The sequence below is a fragment of the Hydra vulgaris genome, chromosome 02, assembly GCF_038396675.1.
Source record: "Hydra vulgaris chromosome 02, alternate assembly HydraT2T_AEP".
NCBI classification, from domain to species: Eukaryota; Metazoa; Cnidaria; class Hydrozoa; order Anthoathecata; family Hydridae; genus Hydra; species Hydra vulgaris.
Genome location: NC_088921.1, coordinates 67,397,074 through 67,424,221, shown reverse-complemented (window position 1 = coordinate 67,424,221; position 27,148 = coordinate 67,397,074). Strand labels below are relative to the sequence as shown.

General features: G+C 27.3%; 1 protein-coding gene across 1 annotated transcript in view; it reads left to right on the top strand.

The window, feature by feature from the left end:
• The window catches only part of LOC105849888 (voltage-dependent L-type calcium channel subunit alpha-1D), a 123,185-nt gene that overhangs the window by 51,252 nt on the left and 44,785 nt on the right, over window positions 1–27,148 (top strand). The window contains exons 17-24 of the mRNA XM_065791763.1: window positions 5,859–5,886; window positions 19,209–19,311; window positions 21,333–21,468; window positions 21,554–21,683; window positions 21,861–21,920; window positions 24,602–24,708; window positions 24,828–24,927; window positions 25,108–25,215. Coding sequence (XP_065647835.1) covers window positions 5,859–5,886; window positions 19,209–19,311; window positions 21,333–21,468; window positions 21,554–21,683; window positions 21,861–21,920; window positions 24,602–24,708; window positions 24,828–24,927; window positions 25,108–25,215 — 772 coding nt within the window. The remainder of the gene's footprint in view (window positions 1–5,858; window positions 5,887–19,208; window positions 19,312–21,332; window positions 21,469–21,553; window positions 21,684–21,860; window positions 21,921–24,601; window positions 24,709–24,827; window positions 24,928–25,107; window positions 25,216–27,148) is intronic.

Below are 27,148 nucleotides of genomic sequence, written 5' to 3'. Positions count from 1 at the left end.
TGTAGATTGTTGCTCGGTAAACAAAACAAGTTTTGTTTAAAATGATTAAATGTTTATTTTGCAACATCGAGTTGAATGCTGTCATAAAAAAAGTAATTTTTTGTTGCTCTGGACAATCAGTTGAGGCTTTTTGATTAGGTTTTTTTAGTTGATTACAATAGACCACTCCAGTGACAGTTTTATTAATAGGAATCAGTTCCTAATATTTAATCTCCCTTACAACTTAATACATTAGGAAAGTTTTTTTTTATGAAGATTTAAATATAATTTTGATTATTAGATTTTTGATTACTTAAGTAGATCAGTAGACCTACTTAAAGGCGTTTTTTGATGTGATTAATACAGAGAATCATCCTCTTCTTATTAACAGGTAAAGCAACACCCATACAACTCCTTGTAAATTTTTTTTCTTATTTACTGAGAGGTTCCTTTTTTTACTTTTATGATGATCTGGAAAATTTTAAACATTATTTGCATGGATAATTTTATAAAGGTAATTTTGATCATCTGAAAATGACTTTGCAACTTTTACAGAATCTAGATCAATCATGTTATTAAGAAATTCAATTTTCACTATGCTATCTTTAACTCGCCTAAAATTTATTTTTTTCAGAACCAGTTTAATTTAGTTTAGTTAATGGTGTCAAAGAGGTGTATTAAGGTGTATGAATGTATATGAGGTAATTTGTATGAAGAGCACAAATAATCTAATTTTTTTTACACTGTTTTTGTTTAAGGTAAAGTACAACAACTTTGCTCCTTTAAACTTTAAAGCAGTTTTTGTCGGTGTTTTTCTGTTGCCACTACTTCAATTAAAATATAAGATTTTGCATTTACGTTTTGTCACCTCAAGTAACTTATCAAGTTTGTCTAAAAAAATTTTTTTTTGTTGTTGTTTTCAATTTTGTAATACCTTTTGCAATGTTCCATTCAATCACAATTTTATTGATGTTTGTGCTGAAGCCCTAACAGCTATTTCAGTTTGCAATTATATTTTCAAAGGTTTTTTAGATGTTCATATAAAATATGTTCTGAACATAACACTCAAAATTCTATTGATTATTTATATTTTTGCTAAAAGTGAATGTTCATATTAACAATATCTTTAAGAAAAGTATTGTAAAAAATTAAAAATGTTCTCAAAAGCCATCATTATCTCAAAAGATTGAGACCAAAAATATAGTTGTTTTACTATGGGTACTAAAATTGAGCCTCCCAACAAGCCTGAATCAATCATTATTAAGTTTAGATTTACTAGAAAATAAGAAAAAGTTGAAGGCTGGAAATGAGTCAGGAAAACTTGAAAAAGAAAGAGAGTTTCAAAGAATTGCAAGGAAAAAAATTTATAAATAAAAGTTTTTAGAGCATAAAGGGAGAGATACAGTAAATGGATGCAACTTTACTGAATGACCAGTCAAGCAAGAATAATTTTGATAGCGTGTTTGAGCAGCAACAATGTTTTGGTTATGGCACACATCAACACAGGGGTAATGTTGCCCAAATTATTTTCCTAGAATAGCCCCTGCCATATGAAGCAAGCTTATGGAGAAGATTAGTTACAGCAATTAGCGAATCAGCTGTTGAGTGACAAGATTGAAATCCATATTGATTGTCAAAAAATTATTAGGACTCAAGATGAGATCTTAGAAACTTATCGATTAAAGACCTTGCTAATAATAGGCTGATTAAGCGTTAGTTGGATGGATCAGAGAGTTCACCAGTGTTTAAATTAGAACCACAGATGTCATTTTTCAGCAGCTAGGAAAACAAGATTCAGTCAAACACTTATTAAATAGTCTAGAGAGAATTGAAGTTCTGGAGAACACTTTTTTAAGACTGACAAGAATGTTGTCTGGACCACAAGCTATACAAGTGTTTAATTAAAAAAATGATTGCAACAGAGGCCAGAGAGGTTTGGATATCTGACAATGGGTTACCTTAATTTACTGGAATAGCAGGTAGAGTATGGTCATTAGATTTAAGTGGAATTAGAGGAAAAGTTTTTTGCAAAAAGTTCTGCCTTTATCCTTTGGAGTAGTAATTAGATCAGAAGTAATAAGATCAGAAGTTGGTCATGGAATGTTTGACTTACCTTTGTTAATGGCACTGCTAAAGATTTTAAAGAGGCAAATGTCTCTAGAGCCTAACTTCTGAAATAAGATACAAAATTTAGTAAACTAGTAAAAGCAGGTGCCCAAGTTTGCAAAAATTATGGGGTAGAATGAGGTTAGACTTAAAACTGACAAGAAGAAATAAAAGCTTCTACATCTGTCTGGATCCAGGAGGATCCAGACAGGTATAGAAGTTGTTAAGCTAAGATATATATCATAGGAGACATGTTTACCAGGAAAGAAATCAACCCAAGGGCCATCATGAAGAAAATCACGAAAAGAATCGCAATTAACTTTGGGCTAGTAATAAGTAGTGCAATGATAAGATAAATCTAAAACTCGAAAAAAAAGATTTAAAGAGATCATTGGTCAATCAATCAATGATCAATGGTCAGAACCTAAATGAGAGCCAGGAGAAACTAAATACAAGCTAGGGTCATATATAAAAATCAAGAAGTAAGTTATTAGTGTTGTCAGGAAAGTTACAAAGTTAGCTATCAGAGTAAGAGAAATGCAGAAGTTGTAGGCTTTATTTCCAGCAGTGTCAGTGGTATTTGAGCCATTCAGTGTGATGAGCATTTAAGTCACCAATAACAACAATAATGGCTGAGGGATGAAGAGTAAGGATTTTTTCAATTTGATCAGAAATTACATCATATACACATCAAATTACAATTTGATCAGAAATTACACAAAAAAGATTGCATCTTTAGATGGAGAATAATAAAGAACAAAAAGAAAAGTGGTTGAGTGATAAGGTGCTAAATGGAAGCATCTAAAAGATTAGTCAGCAGGTTTAAACTTAGTTTCTCAACAAGTAAATTTGTGCATAAGTATTTGTCTAAGCCAAGCATTTGACTATTCCAAATCAAAGGATTATAGCATCAACGCTATGATTGGGCAAAGAAAAAACCAAATTCAAATTTTTCACAAAAAGCAAGTAAGACTAGTGAATTTAGTGAATTCATCTAATAAAAAGACTAAAACTTAAAGACCATATATTTTTAAAAAAATATATTGAAACAGTTACGTGATGGTGAATTTTGGGTAGTTATGGTTTAAGTTAAAGAGAATTTGACTCATTCATATATACAGCATAATCCCAAACAATGAGCTATGCAATTGTCTCGGTCCTGCTTATCCCAGTCATAACTTAGGACTCCATATGTGGCATTGACAATGCATACTAAAAGTACTAACAGGGACACAATACATGCACAAGATGACATTTTTAATACTTTGAGCTACAGTGTTCAGGAAACATATTTCCTGAAACATTCTTCTTCATATCCTGTAACTTCAGGGGTTTCTCAAGGTTCAATCCTTGGCCCTATACTCTTTTTAATTTGCATTAACAATCTTCCAGATATTCTCACATCTAAGGTGACATTGCTTGCTGATGATACTACCATTTATTCTTGTCATGATAAGAAGCCAACACTCTCTGATTGCTTGGAGGAGGCATTTGAGCTTGAAAAGGATCTCACTTCTGCTACAGCATGGGGCTCACAGTGGCTGGTAAACTTTAGTTCAAATAAAACTCAATTTTTTCAGCCAATTGTTATCACAATAATTTAGATTTTCCTATATTTATGAACAGTAATGTACTTGATAAGTCATCTGTCCTTCATCTTTTAAGATTAACTCTTACTTCTGATCTTTCTTTTCCGACTCAAGAAGATCCAGTATTCATCATCCTTGACAGGATACAATGTAATACAGGTTTTTGTCTATGCTGGCATATTAGATGGAGAAGGGGTACAGGACTAGTCAAAAGAATTATTCTGTTAATCCTTAAAGTCTTAATCTAGGAGGTTTTATTTAAGGTAGGTAGTACTGGACTACATGTTACAAATATTAGGGTGTTTGTGATGATTCTGAACCTGACATAATCTAGAGTAGTTAAAAGAAGTTACTTCTGTAAGCAGTACTTTAAAATATTGAATGGGAGATGTATTTCAAAAAGCATTATATCTAAATTAATGTTTTTAAGGTGAACATTTATAACACAGTTGCAGTCATTATTTGATAACAGAGCTAACATTAAGAGAGGCTAACATTACACCAGATATTCAAATATAACACAAACATACATATAGTAACTTAAGAGCAAGCTAATACTGTACCAAAGATTCATACAGAACACAAACAAACATAAAGTAACATACGAGTTATGTAGTGGTACTATGGATTTTTTATTTGGTTGATAGTGACATCTGAAATGCCTGGCAACAGTTCATTTTGCATAGTTACTAGCTTAAGTAATTTTTCTGTTATAAAATTAGACTAATATTAATGTGGCAGTCTGATTAAAAATTATTTTATGCATTTAAAAATTTTAACACATTCCCTATTACTAATTTAAGTATTTTTATGCAGTTCCAGGGCACTATTTTATATTTCATGAAACTAATACATAATCCATATAAAAAAGGTACCTAAAGCTTAAACCTTTTGTGTATATAATAATAAAAAATTTTGATTTAAAATTATTTTTTGAACCAAAACTCTTCAAAAATGAAGCTAAAGCTGTTTTAAAATTCTGATAATTTTAAAACAGCTTTAGCTTCATTTTCTTTATCATCTTGACGCAAACTACAACCTGAATATGATGCAACTAATGGCGTCAATCTGCTTTTCTTTGTTTTACTACCTAAAGTTTCAAAGTTCACCTGGGGCCTGCCAGATACTACAGTTGGATAAGACCAGAGTTTTCTTTATAAATGGAAGCAGTTAGTAGAATTTTCTTATTATTAATTACAAATTAAACTAATTTTGGTTTATTTTGTAGTCATTGGTTGTTATTTTCTTCATAATAAGTTTTAGAGTTTCTGCATATATACCTTTTTCAAAGATGCTTTATGAAATTAGACAGGTTATCATTTGTTAAGTTAAGTTTATGCAATTTACAACTGTATCCATAATATTTGGATTAGGTAAGTTCAATTTTTCTTGTATTATGTATGAACAAACATCAATATTTTCATATTTTAACTATATAAAAATATGAATTTCATTTATAAAATCTTATAAATAGGTATTTTAAGATGTATTAATAATAAAACAAGTTGTTACAACTTGTTTTATTACTAATCTAGTTCTGCTGAGACCCAGTTATTGCATAACCATTTAGAATAAAATACATATGTTTTCACCACATAAAATTGGATACATCATTTAACTTGTAAAAATCATTATTAGAGACAAGGCAGACATCTGCTGAATAGAAACCAAATTTATATTGACAATATACATATTGAATTTGATAACGTTTGATAGTTCTTTCGGGGTGATTAGAGGCAACAAAATACTCTACAATGCTCTTCGTTTTAGCATTAGGATGCAAATTACAATAGTTGTACACTTGTTCAATTAATGTAGGTGGCTTCATTTTTCGATAACTTTTTTATTAATTTATCTAACTACACCACTATGCGGTAGTGGTGTAGTGGTAGAGCACTCGCTTCATCTCGTGACGTGGTTGGAATCGAACTCGGAACATCTCTTAGAGCACTTGCTTCGCATGAAGCGAGTGCTCTAAGAGATGTTCATATATATACAACATATAGTGATATATATATATATATATATATATATATATATATATATATATATATATATATATATATATATATATATATATATTACTATATGTTTTTTTGGTGTTTTTTTTTTAAAAATTTTAATTTAAGATATTAATAAAATCATATTTGTCAATATGTTATACTTTTAAGATTATATTTTTAGGCATGAAAACAGTTGTGAAGTGAAAAAGGTATGCTTTATTTTTTTAAGGTAAAGTTTTTTTTTACTTTACTGATTAGTTGCGGTGGGTATAAGGGGCAAATAATATTTTATTATTATTTATTATTATATATTTCTTAATTGTTGTTATATTCCTTTCCTCTGTTAATCCAAAACAATAATCTCAATGAACAAGGTTGCTGCACAAAAAAATAATTTGTTACTGCACAGAGAAATGATTAGCAAATTTCTACTTCCAGATGCATAGTGGGTTTTAACTATTTGCATATATGTATTTGAATATAATACATACATATATATATATATATATATATATATATATATATATATATATATATATATATATATATATATATATATATATATATATATATATATCTATATATATCTATATATATATATATATATATATATATATATATATATATATATATATATATATAATTAAAATTCGAAGCATCAAGGAAACCTTGACTTTTGATTTTCCTTGAGAAGTTTTGAAGTTGCAATTCCCTATTAATGGTGAAGTCTTTTTTTAAGTTTAAATTTAGTTAGATCATTAATAATATTGTAAATCCTGTTGTCATAAACCTTCTTTTCCAATATAACAAAATGACAATATCTGGATTTTTACTTGTTTTTTTTTTAAATGCCTTGCTTTTTTAAAGTTTCTCTAGATGGTTGGTATTTATATATATATATGAATTGATGAGATAAGATAGTTCATCTTTTAGTTTACCAGAATCATCATTAATTTTTAAATTAATTTGAAGAAATTGATTATTGAGTTCAAAGAAAGAGTATACATCAGAACATCTAAGATGTTCAGATGGAATTAAGAAATTTAAACCATTTTTAAAGATATCTTACTTGTCTTCCAAAAGTTTATATGACGAACAATTTGTGGTGATATTGGAAGCATTTAACGGAGTAATTTTGCCATTTATTAAATTTTTAAATTTCTTTTTGTAAATTTTTATAAATTTTTCCATTTCTTTTTGGGTAATATAATTCAAAGCTTTGATCAAAATAAACCAATCTATTGAAGATAATTCACTTTGAAATAGGCTTTAATAAGAGTAATTTCTTTACAAAGTGTATTTTAAGTTTGTTGCTTCTGGCTATTGTAATGCAGAGTAATCTTTTTCTTATCAAACAAGAATACAATTTAGATGCACCAGGTAAATTGAGACACTAATTTTGGTAGAACTTCAAGAGTTCTACAGTTATTCAATAACTTGATATCTAAATTAGCTTTATCCAACTTAATGTGTAGTTTTTCAAGTTTTCTCAAATCACTTTTAGAAAGTTGTTTATAACTGTGTGTCTTGTCATTTATTATATTTCCAAAACTTCTTCTCAGCACAAAATATGAAAATACTTTTAAAAATAAGACAACTTTTTTAATTTTATTTAAAAACATATTATTATTATTATAAGACATGTTTTGACTATATATAGTCATCACCAGTTTAAATATATTTGTTAAAAACGGTATAAAATATATAATTGTAAAAAAAAACATAATAAAAGCCATAAAATTGATAACAATTAGTAGAGCATTTTTTTTTTTGAGTGAAGATGCTTTTAAATCAGAGAGTTTTTATTCTTTCTGTAGTGTCAAACATTTGTTTTTTTTGAGTGGCAAGAGGTTTTGCCAATATTACAGGATTTAAATTCTGCACAAACAAATTTGTAAACAACAAATAATTTAAAATCTACAGGAAGGTGATTTTTAGATCAAAAAAAAGTTAGACACTTTTAACAAAGTGTATACCAATCTTATGGTAACCAACTTTTCGATAAATATATCTATGTCAAAATATGTTCATGTATTTTGCGAAAAGAGTGCCAAATGTTCTTAAAGAACAGGGCAGTAATAAATTAGTAAAAAAAACACTTATCTAACTTAAGCTTCTACTGTCAGTTTATATATATATATATATATATATATATATATATATATATATATATATATATATATATATATATATATACATATATATATATATGAGTTCTTCTAAAAATAACTTTTTTTGAAAGTGTCTGCTGGCACCCCTTAAATGTGTTTTAAGGGGTGCCAGCAGACACTTTCAAAAAAAGAAATAACAATAGAAGACTGGATTTAAAATATTTTTCAATAAAAAATATTTTGAGGGAATGCTAGAGACCCTCGAACATTAAATCAGTCCTAATATTATCAAAATAAAAAGTTTTTCAAAAGTAATAATAATAAAAATAATATAAAAATTTCAAAAGTATGAATCAAATTATTATTTTAGATTTTAGTGAACAGAAAATGATGTTTTTTACTAAAAACGAAAAATAGGGAATTTCACAAGTTTTTTTGATTATACTTTTTTAATCAATTTTTTTATATTTTGCTTCATTTGAGACCCAACACAGTATACTTTTAAAAACCCTTCTTTTTTATAATTTTAGGGACCAATTTAATGTTCAAGGGTTAGTAGCAACCCATAAAAATATTTTTTATTCAAAAAAATTTTTAAATCCAGTATTATTTTATGATCTAGAATACATCTAGGGGTGCCAGCAGACATTTTTAAATAAGCTATTTTTAGAAGCACCTTAATTTATAATATATATAATATATATATATATTTTATATATATTTTATATCTAAACATACATATACAGTTATGGTCAAAATTATCTGATCTGATGTAATTATTATAGATAAATAGATAATTACTTTTAACGGGTGATGCGGAAGTTATCGGACAAAATAAAAACGTCAATAACTTATTTATAAATAAAAAAACAAACTACTATTATATTTTTTTTAAATAAAGCATTTATCTTTTAATAAAAATATATTATTTTTTATATGAAAAAACACCACCATCTGCAATTGATCTCAATTTTGCTCTGACGCCTTTCATATGCGACTGTAAAAAAGTTTAAATCAATTTCTTGTAGTCTTAGTTTAATGCGATCAATCAAAACTTGCTCTGTTGAAGCTTGCCAATCTCCCTTGTAAACCTTCTGTGCCAAATGTCCCCAAAAATTTTCAATTGGTTGTGCTTGAGGCACATTTGGGGGATTGGATTCTTTATCAACGTAGTAGACATATTGGTCCATCCAATTTAGAGAATCTTTAGAATAACGAGAACTTGCTAAATCTGGCCGAAATAAATAGTTAAAGTCTCCATGATACTTGTGAATAAATGGAAGAAGTCGTTTTTCTGAACATTTATTAATATAGATTGATGAATTGATCGCTACAGCCTTGGAAGTGCGAAACAATGGCTCGGACATACCACGGTCAGATATGGCTATCCACATTAATAATTTTTTTGGAAATTTCTCTTTTCCTATAAAATGAACACTTTCTGGGCATGTCTTTTTGTTGTTTGTGTAGTATCCAGAATTTCCAGGCATTTTGTATATATATATATATATATATATATATATATCTGATCAGGTTACCCTGCTACTTGTAACATGTAACCCAGTCAGCTCTCGGAATTAGGAAAAATAAGGCTGGAAAAAATTTGCTGACCTTGTGTCAGGTCGGCAGAAAAAATGCCAACCCTAATTCCGAAGGTTGTCCAGTACAATTTGCTTCATGTCCTGCTGCCTTGTAGGATACACTTTTCTAGCCAACTCTGACTTAAAACACCCATTGCCTTGGTGCTCTTGGTTAAGTAAAGGCTAGAGATAATATCTCAATAGAAATAGTCATCTTGGGGAGACGTTAAATGCATTTGACTACTGTCGTGTAGAAGGCTTCCTAGGCAAAGACTTAAGGAGTAAACAGATTCTATCTGTTGACCAACCTTGCTCCCCTTCTTTATCCATTAGGCAGGCACAGATGTATTTAAAATACATTGTTTTCTGTTTAGGATGTTGAATGCTGGATCTTCTTGACGAAATGCATGGGTTTTGCTTGTGTCTCTCAGCTCATTTTATCATCTTCTAATGAGGCTACAGCTTTAAAACTCAGTTTTATGGTTTTGAGGCCGGCTGGTAGTCATGTTTCTTGTACTCTGTGATAGCTCTCAGAGAGGCTGATTCCATCAACAGCTCTAAAGTATTAGAGTACTAACAGTGCCATGTTGCACATGGATGGTGTTCTGTTCGTACTTTTGGTGTGCATTGTTGAGGCTACATTTGGACCCTTTTGTTATGGCTTAGGGTTTATTAGTAGTAATGAGGCAATTACTTGTCTATTAAATAGTGTACTGATTAGTACTGAGTACTACCTGTGCTTTGAGTCATGTTCTTTAATAAATTCAAAAATAACTAATGTTCCAAAAACTATAATAACAAAAAAAAAATTGTCATCACCAAGTTCTCTAAATCTATCATTCACAAATATTCATGGTCTTCAAAGTAACTTTTCTTCTGTGGAGTCTTATCTCTTGCAAAGCTCAAAAGACTTACTTGCTCTTTGTGAGACTAATTTAAATTCAACTGTTTCATCTTGTGATTTTAGTGTTGATGGTTATCTTCCTTTAATTCGTAAAAACTCCAATAGTCATACTTAGCCTGAGCGTTTGTTAGAATTCACCTGTTAGTTGGAAACTGGGTTTGAATCCACAGACTATGATAATGTGCTTTCATTTAGCACCACTTCACTCTATTGCCTTTCTCTTTGTTTTATATTGCTCTCTTTCATCTCAAGACTGCACTCTTTTTGATTCCTGATCAAGTTGACCAAGCTCTCTCTTTCTTTATCCATCAGTTAATGTTGTTTTTGTTGGTGACTTTAAATGGCTTGGCTCTAGTGTAAGTGACTTCGCAGGCATTGAGGCCAACAACTTTTGTTTTTCCTAATCTCTAATACAAATAGTTATCCAGTTATCCATCTAAAGTTGAATTGCTTGCTAAGAACTTCTCATTAATATCATCCCTTAATTCCACTAATCATATCCTACCTGATATAGCTGACAAACAAGTTGATCCATTGCTAGGTTATTGCTCCAACATTTCTAAAGCGTTTGTATCCTTGGCCCTATATTTTTTAAATTTACATCTCCCAGAAATTCTCACATCTTAGGTGGCTCTCTGTGACTGGTGATCTTTAATTTAGATAAAACTCAATTTATTTATACAGATAAAAAGCTCAATTTATTTAAACAGATAAAAAAGTCTGTTTTTCTACTCTTATAACTATAATAGAAGTCAAGAAGAAGAAGCTGAATAACTGAGGCTGAGAAACGGTTGAATTAAGTCTATCCTGAGTTTATGCCTGGCTACTATGCATTGAAACTAAAAGATTTGTTTTCCAACATACTTATTCAATGGTGGTGTAAAAAGTACAAAATCAGGAACAAATTGGCAGAGAATTAAATATTATGAAAGAAAATTTTTCAAATTGCCTGCAAGTTTTGCAAGATTATAGCTACAGTTGCATACTAGTCCATTAAATGATTTTTCTCATCTTTTGGCATTATTTGGAGCAAAATTAGGAATCTTTTAGGAATAGAAAAAGCTAAAATGCTTTTACTAATTTACATACATTAATGTATAGATGCACAATTGCTGATGACTAAATTGTTAGATAACTTTGTTTTAAACCTTTAAGTTTGAATATTACTGCTCCAAATCACTAAACTTCTTATTTTTTGAACAATTGTTGAGCAGCATCAAATCTTGAGTATGTGAATGAAAATAAATTTATGAATAAAAAAACTATAAATAAAAAACTTAAGATCAAAAACCCATTAAGATGGGTTTTTGAGTGGATTTATGGTTGGATTTTTAGGTTTGGGCTTTCAGGTGCCAACATTGCCCTCTAACCTACCAAACAAGGTCATTTAAATTTTGGTTTTTTACTGTATTTAAATTTAAATACAGTAAAAAACCAAAATGTTGGTTTTTTACTGTATTTCAAGGTCTCAGGTGATGACCAAAATTACTACTTCTGTCCGCAGTTATTTGCTTATATCATATGCTTATAAATAAATGCTTTATTATTATATGCTTTAAATAATGCTTATATTAGTGAAAATAATTTTGAAATGAGCTTATTTCTGGTGTTCAAACAGAAACGTAATAACATTAACAAGAAGTAGTTATGTTTGACATATTTTATTTAAATTATATTAGTACAGTAGTTGATATTATCAAAGATTTATGAGCATTTTGAAACACTAAAGCAATATCAAAAATGATGATATATATTGTTGGTTGATGTGAGAATTATAAAGGTTGAAGTGAGAATTATTGAGGTTCAGACACTGATAGATGACTAGTACTCATGGTTGAATGTTGCGAATATTTTTGATTAGTTAGGTTTTTTTGTATTTGAGTTGATGTATCACAATTTAATTAGAGTTCTCATCAAAAAAGTAATCTAAAAATAGAAGCCTTGTGCGAGAAAATCCAAAATTAACCTGCAACTGTGTTGCAGATTATTGAAAGAGTTGACAAAAATACACAAATAATATAACATATATCATATACTTTCTCATATAACATTGACATAGGACAGTATTAATAATATTATTAATTGGCAAATGACTTATATATCCAACATGCCAAACATAAATAAGTAAGCATGTTATTTTGGCAGCAGCACAATAATTTTTTCATTATCTATTTAAAATTTAGATCTAATAATAAACTCTTGGTCTTAATAATAGATAGAGAAAATATCAATATTTGTTGTTTTTTCTCATATATGTTTGTGTATATATATATATATATATATATATATATATATATATATAATATATATATATATATATATATAATATATATATATACATATCTGTTGTTAAACATATAAATATACAATATCTGTTGTTGTTGCTCATATATGGTTGTATATATATATATATATGTATATATATATATATATATATATATATATATATATATATATATATATATATATATTTATTTGGGATACCGGGATAGCTTAGTTGGATAATGTGTTGAATTACTTGTTGTAGGTTCAAATCTTAATTCCAATAACTCGGTGTATGAGCAGCATCTCAGTACATAGGGAACTCTGGCTTATCTAATTTTCTCACAGTTAGTTCAACAGGATGCCTTCCTAATGAATCTAAAGAAGGTGAAACAGACTGTAGAAGAGAATACATACTGTAGAAGAGAATATATACAGCTGCGAAAAATAAAATAGCACCACCACAAAAAATTGGTTGAAATTAGAGTTTTTAAATATTTTTGATAGTTTAAAAATCTTTTAAATACATATTTAAAAGTAAAATGGCTTATAATTTTTATAAAAAACAAAATATACAAGTTTTAATATATAGTATTCATTTATTAAACAAAAATTAAAAAAAAAATCAAATAAAACGCGAAAAAAATAATAGCACCACAGCTTTAATGTGTACTTTAAATAAAGGAAATATTATGAGATAAATTGTTTTAAACATTTTAAATAAATATTAGTTATTTCTTAACATATTAGTATTTTGTAGCGTGACCTTTATTGGCAATGACAGCTACACAACGTCTTGACATTGAATTAACCAAGTGCTGACATCGCTTTAGCGGAATTTCGCTCCATGTTTCCTTAACTACGTTTCAAAGTGACTCCTTCATGGTGGGTTTGGCAGCAGCAACCACCTCCTTTACGTCAGCCCACAAATTCTTGATTGGGTTAGGATCTGGCAACTGTGCTGGCCACTCCATAATGTTCACTTTATGCTCCTCAAACCAATTTTTCACCTTCTTGCTAGTGTGCTTTGGGTCACTGTCCTGTTGGAACACCCAGGACAATGGCATTTCATAGTCTGAATGCGGCAACATCACTTTATCCAATATATCAACATAAATGTGTTGGTCCATAGTAGTAGTAATGTGATGAATGGGTCCTACTCATTTATAAGAAAAGCATGCCCATATCATTATACTACAACCTCCATGTTTAATAGTTTTAATGGTATATTTTGGATTGTATTCTGCATTCAGCGGTCTTCTGACATATACCCAAGAGCCTTTTCCACCATAATGCACAATCTTACTTTTGTCTGTCCATAAAACATTCCTCCATTTTTTGAGTGGCGAATTTGAGTGTCTTTTAGCAAACGCAATACGCTTTACAACATGTCTGGCACTTAGAAGTGGAACTTTTCCGGAGCTACAGGCTTTTAATCCATTAACTCGCAGACAACTCCAAACTGTTTGTACTGTTGCATGGATGTTAAAGTCCTTTTTCAGCTCGGTAACTGTTTTAAAAGGTTCCTTTTTAGCCAGCCGGACTAAGCGATTGGCCAGCAATGTTGAAATAGAACATTTTCGACCACGTGTTTCAGGCTTTTCTTGAAATTTTATGGCATTTCTTATCATTTTATTGGAACACTCAACTAAATGACCAACTTCTCTATAAGATTTTCCTGCTGGTATCAACTTTTGGATTAGTTCTCGTTTTTCTGCACTACAATGCTTTCCGCATCCCATTTTTATATGTAAATGTCTCCTACTAATACGCACTAACATAAAACGAATAAAACAGCAAAAAAAAACCAACGCTTGCTTTTTTCACAATTATTTTTACTGTCATCAGAGTATTTTACAACAAAAGAGTGTGTGGTACTATTTTATTTTTCGGTCAGAATTGGCATTTTTGATTAAAATCGAGCAGCACCAAGCAGATTTTTTCTCAAAATGATTTGTTTTAGAAAATCATTTTGGAAAAAAATGCTTGGTGCAGTTTTTTTTCCAAAAAGGAAAATACGTTTAGTGGTGCTATTTTATTTTTTGCAACTGTATATATACATGGCCCAGACAACATACCTGTTATAGTCTTGCAGAAGTGTTCTCTGGAGCTGTCGTCTGTACTTTCAAAACTATTCAACAAGTGCTTATCAGAATCTTGTTTTCCAGCCTGCTGGAAAGTGGCATCTGTTATTCCTATTTTCAAAAATTCTGGAGAGCGATCTGATTTGTCTAACTATCATCCCATTAGTCTTCTTTCTATCATAAGCAAGGTTTTTGAATCTTTAATTAATTAACACTTAGTCTCTCATCTTGAATCTAATAACTTACTTTCTGATCATCGATATGGACTTCGATCTTCTTGTTCTACAGCTGATTTGCTAACGGTAATAACCAATAGGTTTTATTGTGCATTAGATAAAGGTGAAGAGGTTAAGACCATTGCTCTTGACATTTCTAAAGCTTTTGATAAAGTTTGCCATGCTGATCTTCTCCATAAGCTTTCTTTTTATGGTGTATCTGGTAACATCTTTAAGATTATTGAATCCTTCCTTTCCAATCGTATTATAAAAGTTGTCCTAAATGGATAGCACTCTTCTTCTTATTCTGTAACTTCAGGGGTTCCTCAAGGTTCTATCCTTGGCCCTATACTTATTTTAATTTACATTAACGATCTTCCAGATATTCTCACATCTAAGGTGGCATTGTTTGCTGATGATACTACCATTTATTCTTGTCATGATAAGAAGCCAACACTCTCTGATTGCTTGGAGGGGGCTTTTGAACTTGAAAAGGATCTCACTTCTGCTACAGCCTGGAGCTCACAGTGGCTGGTGAACTTTAATTCAGATAAAACTCAATTTTTTTCAGCCAAATGTTATCACAATAAGTTGGATCTTCCTATATTTATGAACAGTAATGTACTCGATGAGTCATCTACCCTTCATCTTCTAGGATTAATTCTTGCTTCTGATATTGGAAACCATATATCAAATCGGTTGCAAAATTAGCATCTGCTAAGGTTACATCTCTTTATCGAACTTGACACTTTCTTACTCCGGATTCTATTCTTGCCATATCTGGGGCAGATCTTCTAATGATGCCCTTTCTCTTTTAGACAAGGTGCAAAAACGCATTGTAAACATCGTTGGACCTGCTCTTGCAGCCAACCTCCAACCATTATCACATCGCCGTAATGTTGCTTCTCTTTCTCTTTTTTATAAATACTATAATGGGCTAAAGACAAAATTATAAATATAATGGGCACTGCTCTAAAGAGCAAGTGTCGCTTGTGCCACCTACTAAAATTCATTACTCGTCATTCAATTAAGTATCATCCTTTTTCTGTGACTGTTCCTAAGTGCTCCAAAAACTCTTATTCGTCTACTTTTTTTTCTCGAACATCAGTTCTTTGGAATTCGCTTCCTTCATCTTGCTTTTCTGATTCATATAATATGCAATTCTTTAAGTCGTCTGTCAATAGTTATCTTGCTCTACAATCTTCATCTTTTTTCTTCCAGTAACTTCCAACTCTAATTAGTGGTTACTTGCAGTGTTGTTGGAAGCGAAGGTGTTTTAAAAAAATAAAAATATATATATATGTATGTATATATATATATATATATATATATATATATATATATATATATATATATATGTGTATATATATAAATATATATATATATATATATATATATATATTTATATATTTATATATATATATATATATATATATATATATATATACACACACATATATATATATATATATATATACACACACATATATATATATATATATATATGTATATATATATATATATATATATATATATATATATATATATATATATATATATATATATATATATATATATATATATATATATATGGGAAATTCCAAGGCAGAAAATGAAAAAGTAGTCAAACTTTATTCTCTTTTTCGTCAACTTTTAGCAAATGAATATTGATGTAGACATGAGAGTTTTATTAAAATTTACCTTAAATATCGAAAATAATTATTTAAGTCATTTTCACGCTCTGGGAAGTTACGGTTTTTCTCATTGTTGCATTATAAAAAAAGTATCATTGTAAATGTTATTTTAACCATGAATTTATTTGCATAATCTAAATTAGTTTAGCATGAAAATGGAATGTGTTTAAATTAATGTAGATTAGATTTTATGCTTTATAAAATATATATTTCAAGAAAATAATGAAAAAACTATTGCAATTTTCATGTAACATAAGTTAACAAAAACATTATACAGTTATGTTTTTTCTAAAGTTTACTTAAAATACTAAAGTTTTTTAATAATATATGTGAAAGAATATTAAACGTTGCAATTTTGCATTTAAAGTTTTTAATAATGATGCCTAGTTAAAGCACATTTTTATTTTAAATTTGTGTAAAGTAAGTTAAAACTACTAAAGTTCTTTTTTGTTAAGTTTTAGTTTGCTTATGAAATGAATTACACCATTATGTAGTTCTAATTTAGTTAATATTTTTGTATTATTTAAACAAATTTTTTATAAATGCAAAGGGGAGTCATCCATAAAGTACATCACCTTATATTTTTCAATTTTTAACCCCTTCCTTTCTGTCACAAACGATCACATGTACCTGAACTCCCTCTTAAACTGTGGTAGCAGTTTTTACACTAAAAATATTTTAAGAGATTTAAATGTAAATACTTTGCAGGATTTTTTAAAATTCAACCTAATGAAAATAAGGTAATACGCATAAACATTAGAAGTGTAAGTAAAAATTTTGACAGACTAAAAGATTTTCTTGTTTAAATGACTTGATAAGTAATTATAAAGTTGTCATACTAAAGTTATTTTTTAAAGTTGCTCTTGGTCTTGCAGAAAAAACTGTTATCGATTTGATAACTTTTATAAATGTTATGAAAAATCACTCAGATTTGCAGAAATCTGAACTAAAAAACGAAGCAATTTTTTTACCTTGTATTTGTATGATGTAAGTTGAGTGGCATTTTTAGTAATACATTCGTCCTCTTTTGGTCAGATTCAAAACTTTTTAGCCTATTTTCTTCTTTAGACAAACAAATTTCTTACATAATAGTTAAAAATTTAATTTACAGTTTAAATAGGCAAATATTTGATAAGGTTTGTTCCGCATGTAATGTAAGTTAAAAATGGAATTGCCCATATATTTATGTATATGAATAAACATATACATATATATATATATATATATATATAGTGCTTTTTTTCTAGGAAAAAAAGGTGGCGGAACTCTACCTTTTTTATATGTCAAAATGAAACAATAGACCTTTCCCACAAATTGTCAAATGCGCAATGCATTGTGGCAGTATTTATTTAAATCTAAACAATCAGAATAAAGATATTTTTTGGTTTGAAGTAGATATTACTACAGTGATAAATTCTTTTAATGCTAATTTAGAAAACAAAACAGTTGCTAGTTGTTCTCCAAGCTGTTGTCTGGCATCTAAAGCTGTTTTTCGTGAACTTAAACATAATGAACTTGTTGCTTTTAATGAACAAAAGGCATTTATTTTAGCCAAATATAACTCACAATTTTATCAAGGATTATTTTGTTAAGAAGACTATTTATATAGATAGCTTTAAAAAAAGTCCCAGAGCCTTGTTTTTGGAACAAAACTCTGTTTTCTGCTCTGATGTTTAGCAACTTGGCCAGTTGTGGTTCGTGTAACTGTCTGCAAAAGGTAAATCTGACGTTGTAATATTGATTTCTTGTGTTTCTTTTGCACTTAATTTGATTTTTTTCTGAACCGGAGAGTCAACCAAGAAGAAACTGGTGGTTTTTTTCATACTTAGTTTTGTGTTATTTTTTTAAATTAATATTTTTATATTATTGTTGCAAATAGTGTAAAGTTTGTGTTCTAAAAAATCATTGTAAGGCATTATGAGATATTTGGACAAACATTGCGCAGAAACAATAGAATTTCTTAGAAACGCAAATGGTTGTGGAATTGATATTCGGACAAAAAACAATTTGGTATCATAAAAATGAACAAAATAAACAAAAAAATAAGTTAAAGTAAATTCTTCTCAAACAAATTTAGTTTTTACTAAGAAAAAATAGATTCTAAAAGACAATGCGGTAATGTTTTCATATGTGTTATACTTATATTATTTACTTGATCTTAATTATAAAAATATTTTTACTTGATCTTTACAACCCACATTTGCATTATCATAATAATACGAGGGGAAAAAAATGTTTATAAATATAAAAATAAGGGTGCCGAATATATATATATATATATATATATATATATATATATATATATATATATACATATATATATATATATATATAAATACATATATTTATATATATATATATATATATATATATATATATATATATATATATATATATATATATATATATATATATATATATATATGTATTTATATATATATATATATATGTATATATATATATATATATATATATATATATATATATATATATATATATATATATATGTATTTATATATATATATATATATATATGTATATATATATATATATATATATATATATATATATATATATATATATTTTCACATATAGATATTTCTTCACACTATAATTTTTAAACATGACCCTTTACAAACTAAACTATATATATGTATATGAATTAGTTTACTTTGCTTTAGTGTGTTGAACCTGATAATGGTTATGGATATGCTAACACTGAATTCAATAAATTTGATCAAAAGGTGGATAAAGAATTTGTGAATTCAAAAATTTTTATTGAAGGTGATAATTTTTAAGATAAATAAATTTATATTATAAATCATAAATTTGAATTATTACAATTGAAATCACAAAATCTTTAAATATAAAGTTAGTTTTCAAAGTCACTATATTGTTTTATATAAAATTTGTACCTGCAATGAGCTGTTATAAAACTTGTTACTTAAAACTTTGTTTAAGTAACAAGGTTTAAAACTGCACTACATTAAATGCTCCTTTTAAGTATGAAACTAGTTTAAACATTGAACATGAACATTCAAGACTTAAACTATTTGCAAAATTTGCTAAAGAGTAAAAAAATGCTTAAGATAAAAGAATTATTTTTCTAATGCATAATTAAGGTTTATGTAATATAAAAATTTTTAATTTTCACATTTGTTGTCATTAGCGACCATTTTTAATGTATATCCCACTTTTTTAAATATTATTTAACTTATTTAACTTGAAAGGAACTTACAGATTTTTGAGTTTATTTTTCTTTTCACTTGAAAAGAAAAGATCAGATAGTTGCATGTACCTTATTTCAAAGAAGAAATTGTAACTCTTGCTCTTTATTGTTCAGAAATTCGAAAGATGAGAGTATGTTGAAATGTTCAAAAAATAAATGTTTTTGAGATGTGTGAGATGTGAAAATAAAAGAGATGTGAAAATAAAAGCGATGTGAAAATAAAAGAGATGTGAAAATGAAAGAGATGTGAAAATGAAAGTGATGTGAAAATGAAAGAGATGTGAAAATGAAAGAGATGTGAAAATGAAAGAGATGTGAAAATAAAAGCGATGTGAAAATGAAAGAGATGCGAAAATGATAGTGATGTGAAAATGTCTTAAGAGATAATCTTTTTTATCTTAAATTTAAATTAAGAATTTTTTAATTCAAGTTTTTCAATTCTAAATTAATATCAAAGTATTAATTAAAAACTAGGTATTTATATATATATGTATATATGTTTATTTTATATTTATGTATAAATATTTTAATTTTAAAAGTGTGGATTACAAGGATTTTAACTAGTTGTATCTGGTTCTTTTCAATTTTAAAAGATCTTTAATGACTGGTGCCTTTATAAACTACAAGATTGATTGCATAGGTTATTTATTTGTTAAATAATTAAATTAATAAAGGTTAAAAGTTTAAATTGTTTTTAAATTATTCATCTTTAATTGTTAAAATCATTTTTAATATTAAGTAAAAAAAAAAGAGGCAAGATATTTTAAATTATTTTCCAAGAATAGCCCCCTGTGATGGTATCATTAAGAATAGCCCCTGTCATTGTTATAAGAATTATTTAAAATTAATTTTAAATTATTTTCCCCTATCATGGTATCATTAAGAAAAAATGTAACTACTGCTACCTATTACCACTACCAAAAACTTAACTGTAGACTTATTGTCTCTGCTGAACTAAAAACTGCAAACCTTTAAATTTCCCACAATGCATAGTATGTACCATCATTATAAGGATGAAAATCCTTATAATGATGGTACATACTATGATTAAATCCAGGAAGAAAATCTGGTTGCAAAATAATGCTTTAACTCTTCTATAATACCATATGAAAATAAAAACGGAGTTATGAAAACTCATCCAAATCACACATGTGTGAAACTATGAACTTATATATATATATATATATATATATATATATATATATATATATATATATATATATATAAATTTATTTATCTATAAAATGTCAAGCAGAAACTTGGTCTATTTTGAACATTGAGGGGAAGGGGTTGAAAGAAACAAGCAAAAACTAGTTCTTTTATTATCTTTACAAAAAAGTTTTTTCTTTGACTTTTTGAATTAAAAGCTTGATTAAAAACATTTTGGTTGTTTTTTTACCTTTTTTCTCTAAAAGTGTAACTATATATCTTTAAAAAACATACTTATGTTTATGGTCCTTTACGTGATTCCTAAAATATTTTTACACCTCCAAGTTTATTTTTCTTAATTGGAGCAAATGTGCCCTTCTTAATTGTTTAAATACAATTCAATAATTGTTTTGTACACTATTTTTAGAAGATTTTGAATTAAATATAGCCAAGCAAGGATTTCTTAATGTACTAAAGAATGAAGTTGTTCAAGAAAAAGAATTTGATGGAATTATTCCTGTTCTCAAAGATTCTTCTCTATTTATTTTTACTTCTACAAACAGGTGAGCTAAAAAATTTATTTTGTAATTACAATTTTTTATTCTATTTGAAAACTTTTTTTTAAATAAGTTTAAAATGTTACTTTAGTTTTCGTGTACTTTGTCACAAGATTGTTCAATCTAAATATTTTGATTACGTTATTATTGTAATCATATTTTTAAGTTCAATAATGCTTTCGCTTGAGGATCCTATTGATATTCAATCTTCTTTAAACAATGCAAGTTTCATTAATTTATTATTTTATGTTAACTTAAATCATATTATTTAAAAAGAAAAGTTTTTAGTGATGTTAGGTGGTTTTTTTATCTTTTATAATATTTTTCATAAAGAAATTTTTTTATCTTTTATGATGTTGTTTATAAGCTTTTATAACTTTTAATATTTTATTCCTTAGGTTGGTAGATACTGTGACTATATTTTTACAGCTATTTTCGGAATAGAGATTTTTCTTAAGGTGAGTCATTAATGATTTCCTATTAAAGGGTGTCTGAAATGTTGTTATCTGTTTTTTGTTTTTTTTTTGTTGTTTTTTTTTGTTGTTGTTTTTTTTTGTTTTTTTTTGTTGTTTTTTTTTTGTTATTTTTTTTTGTTGTTTTTTTTTGTTGTTGTTTTTTTTTGTTTTGTTTTTTTTGTTTTTTTTTTTGTTTTTATTACTTTTACTATACAATAATAAATATTATATATTTAATAAATATATAAATATTAATAATAATTATATATTTAATAAATATATAAATATTAATAATAATTATATATTTAATAAATATATAAATATTAATAATAATTATTTATTTAATAAATATATAAATATTAATAATAATTATTTATTTAATAAATATATAAATATTATTAATAATTATTTATTTAATAAATATATAAATATTATTAATAATTATATAAATATTATTTTACAGTTTGATTTTCAGAAAGAAAAAAAAATTTTACATTGAGTTTTAAAAGTTATAATAATGAACTTTATTTAAGCATTTATCATAACAAAAAGCAAAAAAAAATTTTGAAATATTTGGAATGTCTCAAAGTTTTTGTTTTAACTAATATTTAGCTGTTGGCTTGTTCATGTTTACTTTAAAGTTGTTCATGTTTACTTTAAAGTTGTTCATGTTTACTTTAAAGTTGTTCATGTTTACTTTAAAGTTGTTCATGTTTACTTTAAAGTTGTTCATGTTTACTTTAAACTTGTTCATGCTTACTTTAAACTTGTTCATGTTTACTTTAAACTTGTTCATGTTTACTTTAAACTTTTTCATGTTTACTTTAAACTTGTTCAAAAAAAATTTTACATTGAGTTTTAAAAGTTATAATAATGAACTTTATTTAAGCATTTATCATAACAAAAAGCAAAAAAAAATTTTGAAATATTTGGAATGTCTCAAAGTTTTTGTTTTAACTAATATTTAGCTGTTGGCTTGTTCATGTTTACTTTAAAGTTGTTCATGTTTACTTTAAAGTTGTTCATGTTTACTTTAAAGTTGTTCATGTTTACTTTAAAGTTGTTCATGTTTACTTTAAAGTTGTTCATGTTTACTTTAAAGTTGTTCATGTTTACTTTAAACTTGTTCATGTTTACTTTAAACTTGTTCATGTTTACTTTAAACTTTTTCATGTTTACTTTAAACTTGTTCATGTTTACTTTAAACTTGTTCATGTTTACTTTAAACTTGTTTATGTTTACTTTAATTTTCATATAGTCTAATAGAAAAATGTTAGAAGTTGTCCCATAACTTAGCAAGCCAATTAAAATCACAGTATTCTAAGGTAATGCAATAAAAATAAGTTGCAATGTATTTATTCTTTCTTAAGCAGTATGGGACAATACACCATTTTATTAGCAATTTTATATTAGGCAGTTCTAACTGATTTAGTTACTAAAAATGTTTTATTAAATTTTTTAAATCCTTATTTATGAATAAACAGTTTGTACTGTTGACTATAACCACAGTTATGTTCAAGAAAATAAATAAAATTAATTAAGCCATAAATCTGCACTATACAGCAATCTTTCATAGATGTAAAGGTCTTGAGTGGGTTTGCTTTGCCTTTTTTATTTCATAGAAACTACAATTTTGTTTATTTAATGTGTCATTCAGGTCATAATGACATCATGTCATGCAGTTTAAAAACAAAGTTTGTTCATTATGCAGAGTAAGTAGTTAAAACCCATTCCTGATAATTCTTGTACACTTTTGGGTACATGTTCTGTAATTTTTAATGAACAAATTTGTTGTGGTCTTTTTGTTAATAAGTAAAGAAATGCTTCTCTTGCTTTTTCAAATTGATCCACAAATCACCAAGTTGTCTGAGGTAAAGAAAGATTTTGTCTCAACTTTATCTCAATATCTCAATTATAAAATTTCACCATGTTGTCAATTTCACATTGTTGCAATATCTGAATTACTATTGCATGCCTCTACAACTAGCTGTGGATTGTTATCAACAGCATTCATTGTTGTAAAGTGTTATCCACATCATTCATTGTTGTGGAGTGTTATAAACAACATTCATTGTTGTGGAGCGTTAAAGCAGCATTCATTGTTGGAGAGTGTTATTGGCATCATTCATTTTTGTGGAGTGTTATCAACAGCATTCATTGTTGCAGAGTGCTATCAACAGCATTCATTGTTGGAGAGTGTTATGGGCAGCATTAATTGTTGTGGAGTGTTATCAACAGCATTCATTGTAGTGGAGTGCTTTCAACAGTATTCATTGCTGTAGAGTGTTATCAATAGCTTTCATTGTTGTGGAGATTATCCAACTAGACAACAGTTTAACAACACGTCAAGTGGAGTTTTTCTTCAAAAAAAAATAAAATGTAAAATAAAAGTTTGATTTGGGACACCCCTTTGATATAAATAATTGATATTTGACCTTTTGATAACACCCCTTCACATTAATTAATATTTACTTATTGTTAACTTATATTTGGAATAATTTTATTGCATGATAACTCATTATTTTGTAATAACGATTGCATAATTATTGTTAATATATTTAAATTACTGTCAACATATTTACTAATAATACTGCATAATAAAATTAGCATAATTTTATTTCTATTGTTGACATTAATTTATTATTCTAATTATTTCATTAAAATGAAAAATAGTTTGTTTTCAGATAATAGATACTGGCTTCATTCTGCATAAAGGGTCATTTTTTCGTGAATCTTGGAATATACTTGATTTGCTTGTTTTCACTTCTAACCTACTTTCAATTATTTTTCTGTAAATCTTATATTTTTATAATTTAACTATATTTTTATGCTTTATAGTTTTTTATTTGCTTATTATATGTATTATGTTTATTATATGTATTTGTCTATATATTTTTTTTAACTTTTAAGAAATAGTGAAAAATATAAAATGTTACTAACAATAAAAGTTTTGCGCGTGTCACGAGTACTTCGACCAATCAAAGCAATTCAAAAAGTGAAAAAACTAAAGGTATATAAGTTCTTTTTTTTTGTAATTTTTTTCTTTTAGCACTTAAAACTTATGAATAAGTTGTTATACATAACTTAATTAGTTTTGTCTTACAAAAATTAGTATATATGTTCTCTCATAACCTAATGATAAAAGTGTATATTTTTATTGGTTTATATAAAAGAATGTATTTAATTATAGATTGTTTTTCAATGCATGGTTTACTCATTAAAAAACGTTGCTTTTGTTTTGATTATTACACTGCTGATGCTTTTTATATTTGCTTGTATCGGTGTCCAGCTCTTTAAAGTAAACAGCTTTTCTTTTTTTGTTCATGATTGTTTATTAGGGTGCATTAAAAAAATAAAAGTTAGATTCTTTAAATGTAATAGCAATAAAAAGTTGCCTTTTGCTTAAAAATTATAATTCCAAAAATTACTTAAATAAATTATATTCTTCAGGTGCCCTAAGGGGAGAAAAGGTGCCAAAATGTCTTTAAAATTTTAGAACTATTTTTTTTTAATTATCTATTTGCAATGCTAATTGTAAAAAAAAAAAAACTTAAAATGAGTTTTTGGCACCATTTTAACTAAGAAACTATTTTTTAAATTCATAAAAAATTTTTTTTTAGACGTTTTTGGAATTTTTTGGATATTGATGTTGCATATTCTGTGAGTTATAAACAGGCACGCAGTAAATCTGTAAACGTGCACACAGTAAATTCTGTAAACGTGCATGCAGTATTTATTTCATTAAAACAATGAAGCTCACATAATAATGACATTTGTGTATCAACCATTTGTGGTTATAAAATTAGTTTGTAATTATGTAACCACATAAAAAAATAACTTATAAAAAAATATTATGAGTTTGGCATTATGAACAACCAATTTTTTTTTTTTTTTTTTTAATTATATGTATTTATAAGATACTATATATTTATATATATGGTTTTAATATATAATACTAAATATGCTATATGGTTTTTAAAAAAAGCGCATTTTCTCTTCATGTATTAACATATAAATTTTTTCACGATGGCTCACAATCAATCAACAGGCCTAAAAATGAGAAACATTACAGCATGCAAGTGCTAAAATGACTTAAGTTTTAAAAAGCCTCAGCATGGATCAAAAATAGTTATGGAAAATCACAAGTGCTATCTCTCTTGGTGAATGCTCGCCAGCATTGGTGCAACTGCTCCCAGGAGCTCTAAATCATTCAAGGAGGCTAACAACAGCAAACCGTGTGCTGTATTAGAACCATTAGAGCAGCTAAGAACTTTGTGTGCATATATTGTTTGTGTTTACGTTTCAATGTGGTTTTATATTATATCTAAACTTTCTTGTAAACATGGAGCTAGGCATCTGTGGAAAAAAATTAAACTGTCATGTTATCTGTCTTCTAAACTAAAAGACATCAATTCTGTTATAAAAAAAAATGTTATAAAATCATGAAAACAACCTTCTTTAAATGATTAGGAATGAGCAAAAAAATGTTTAAGAATTAGATTTGTGCAGAATTTTAATATCAAGGTCACAGCCATTTACTGGAATTAGACAATTTGTTGTTCCTGAACTAAACTATGACAGTTCTGATTACAATGATCTCATTGATTGGCAAAACACTCAAATAACAGAACCTCCATTGACATTTGACCTTTCTGACGCAGTTATAAGAGAGATAGTCATTAATTGTAAATCAACTGTTATCGATTACCCCAGGTTTCCATTTCATACTCAAGCTGTTAAACATTGTTTTAAAGTTGTTAATGAAGCATCAGCAGCAGTGTGTGTCATAAATTGAGAGACGCATTTATCCTATCGAGATTAGAGAGTTGATGTATAATGCCAGCATTTAATACAGAATACCGGGTTGCATAATTTAATGCTATTATCCACATTTCAGCATTTAAACCATTGCCTTAACTTGTATTAAAGTTGTCTTAATTTTTTTTATTTTATGTTATATAGTAAGAGTTATGTTGTTTACTTTTATGCACCATTGGTAATATTGCAATATGTTGTAGCATTTAGATACATATGAACCAACTTTGATACATATGAACCAACTTTGATACATATGAACCAACTTTGATACATATGAACCAACTTTGATACATATGAACCAACTTTGATAAAATATGAACCAACTTTGATAAAATATGAACCAACTTTGATACATATGAACCAACTTTGATACATATGAACCAACTTTGATACATATGAACCAACTTTGATAC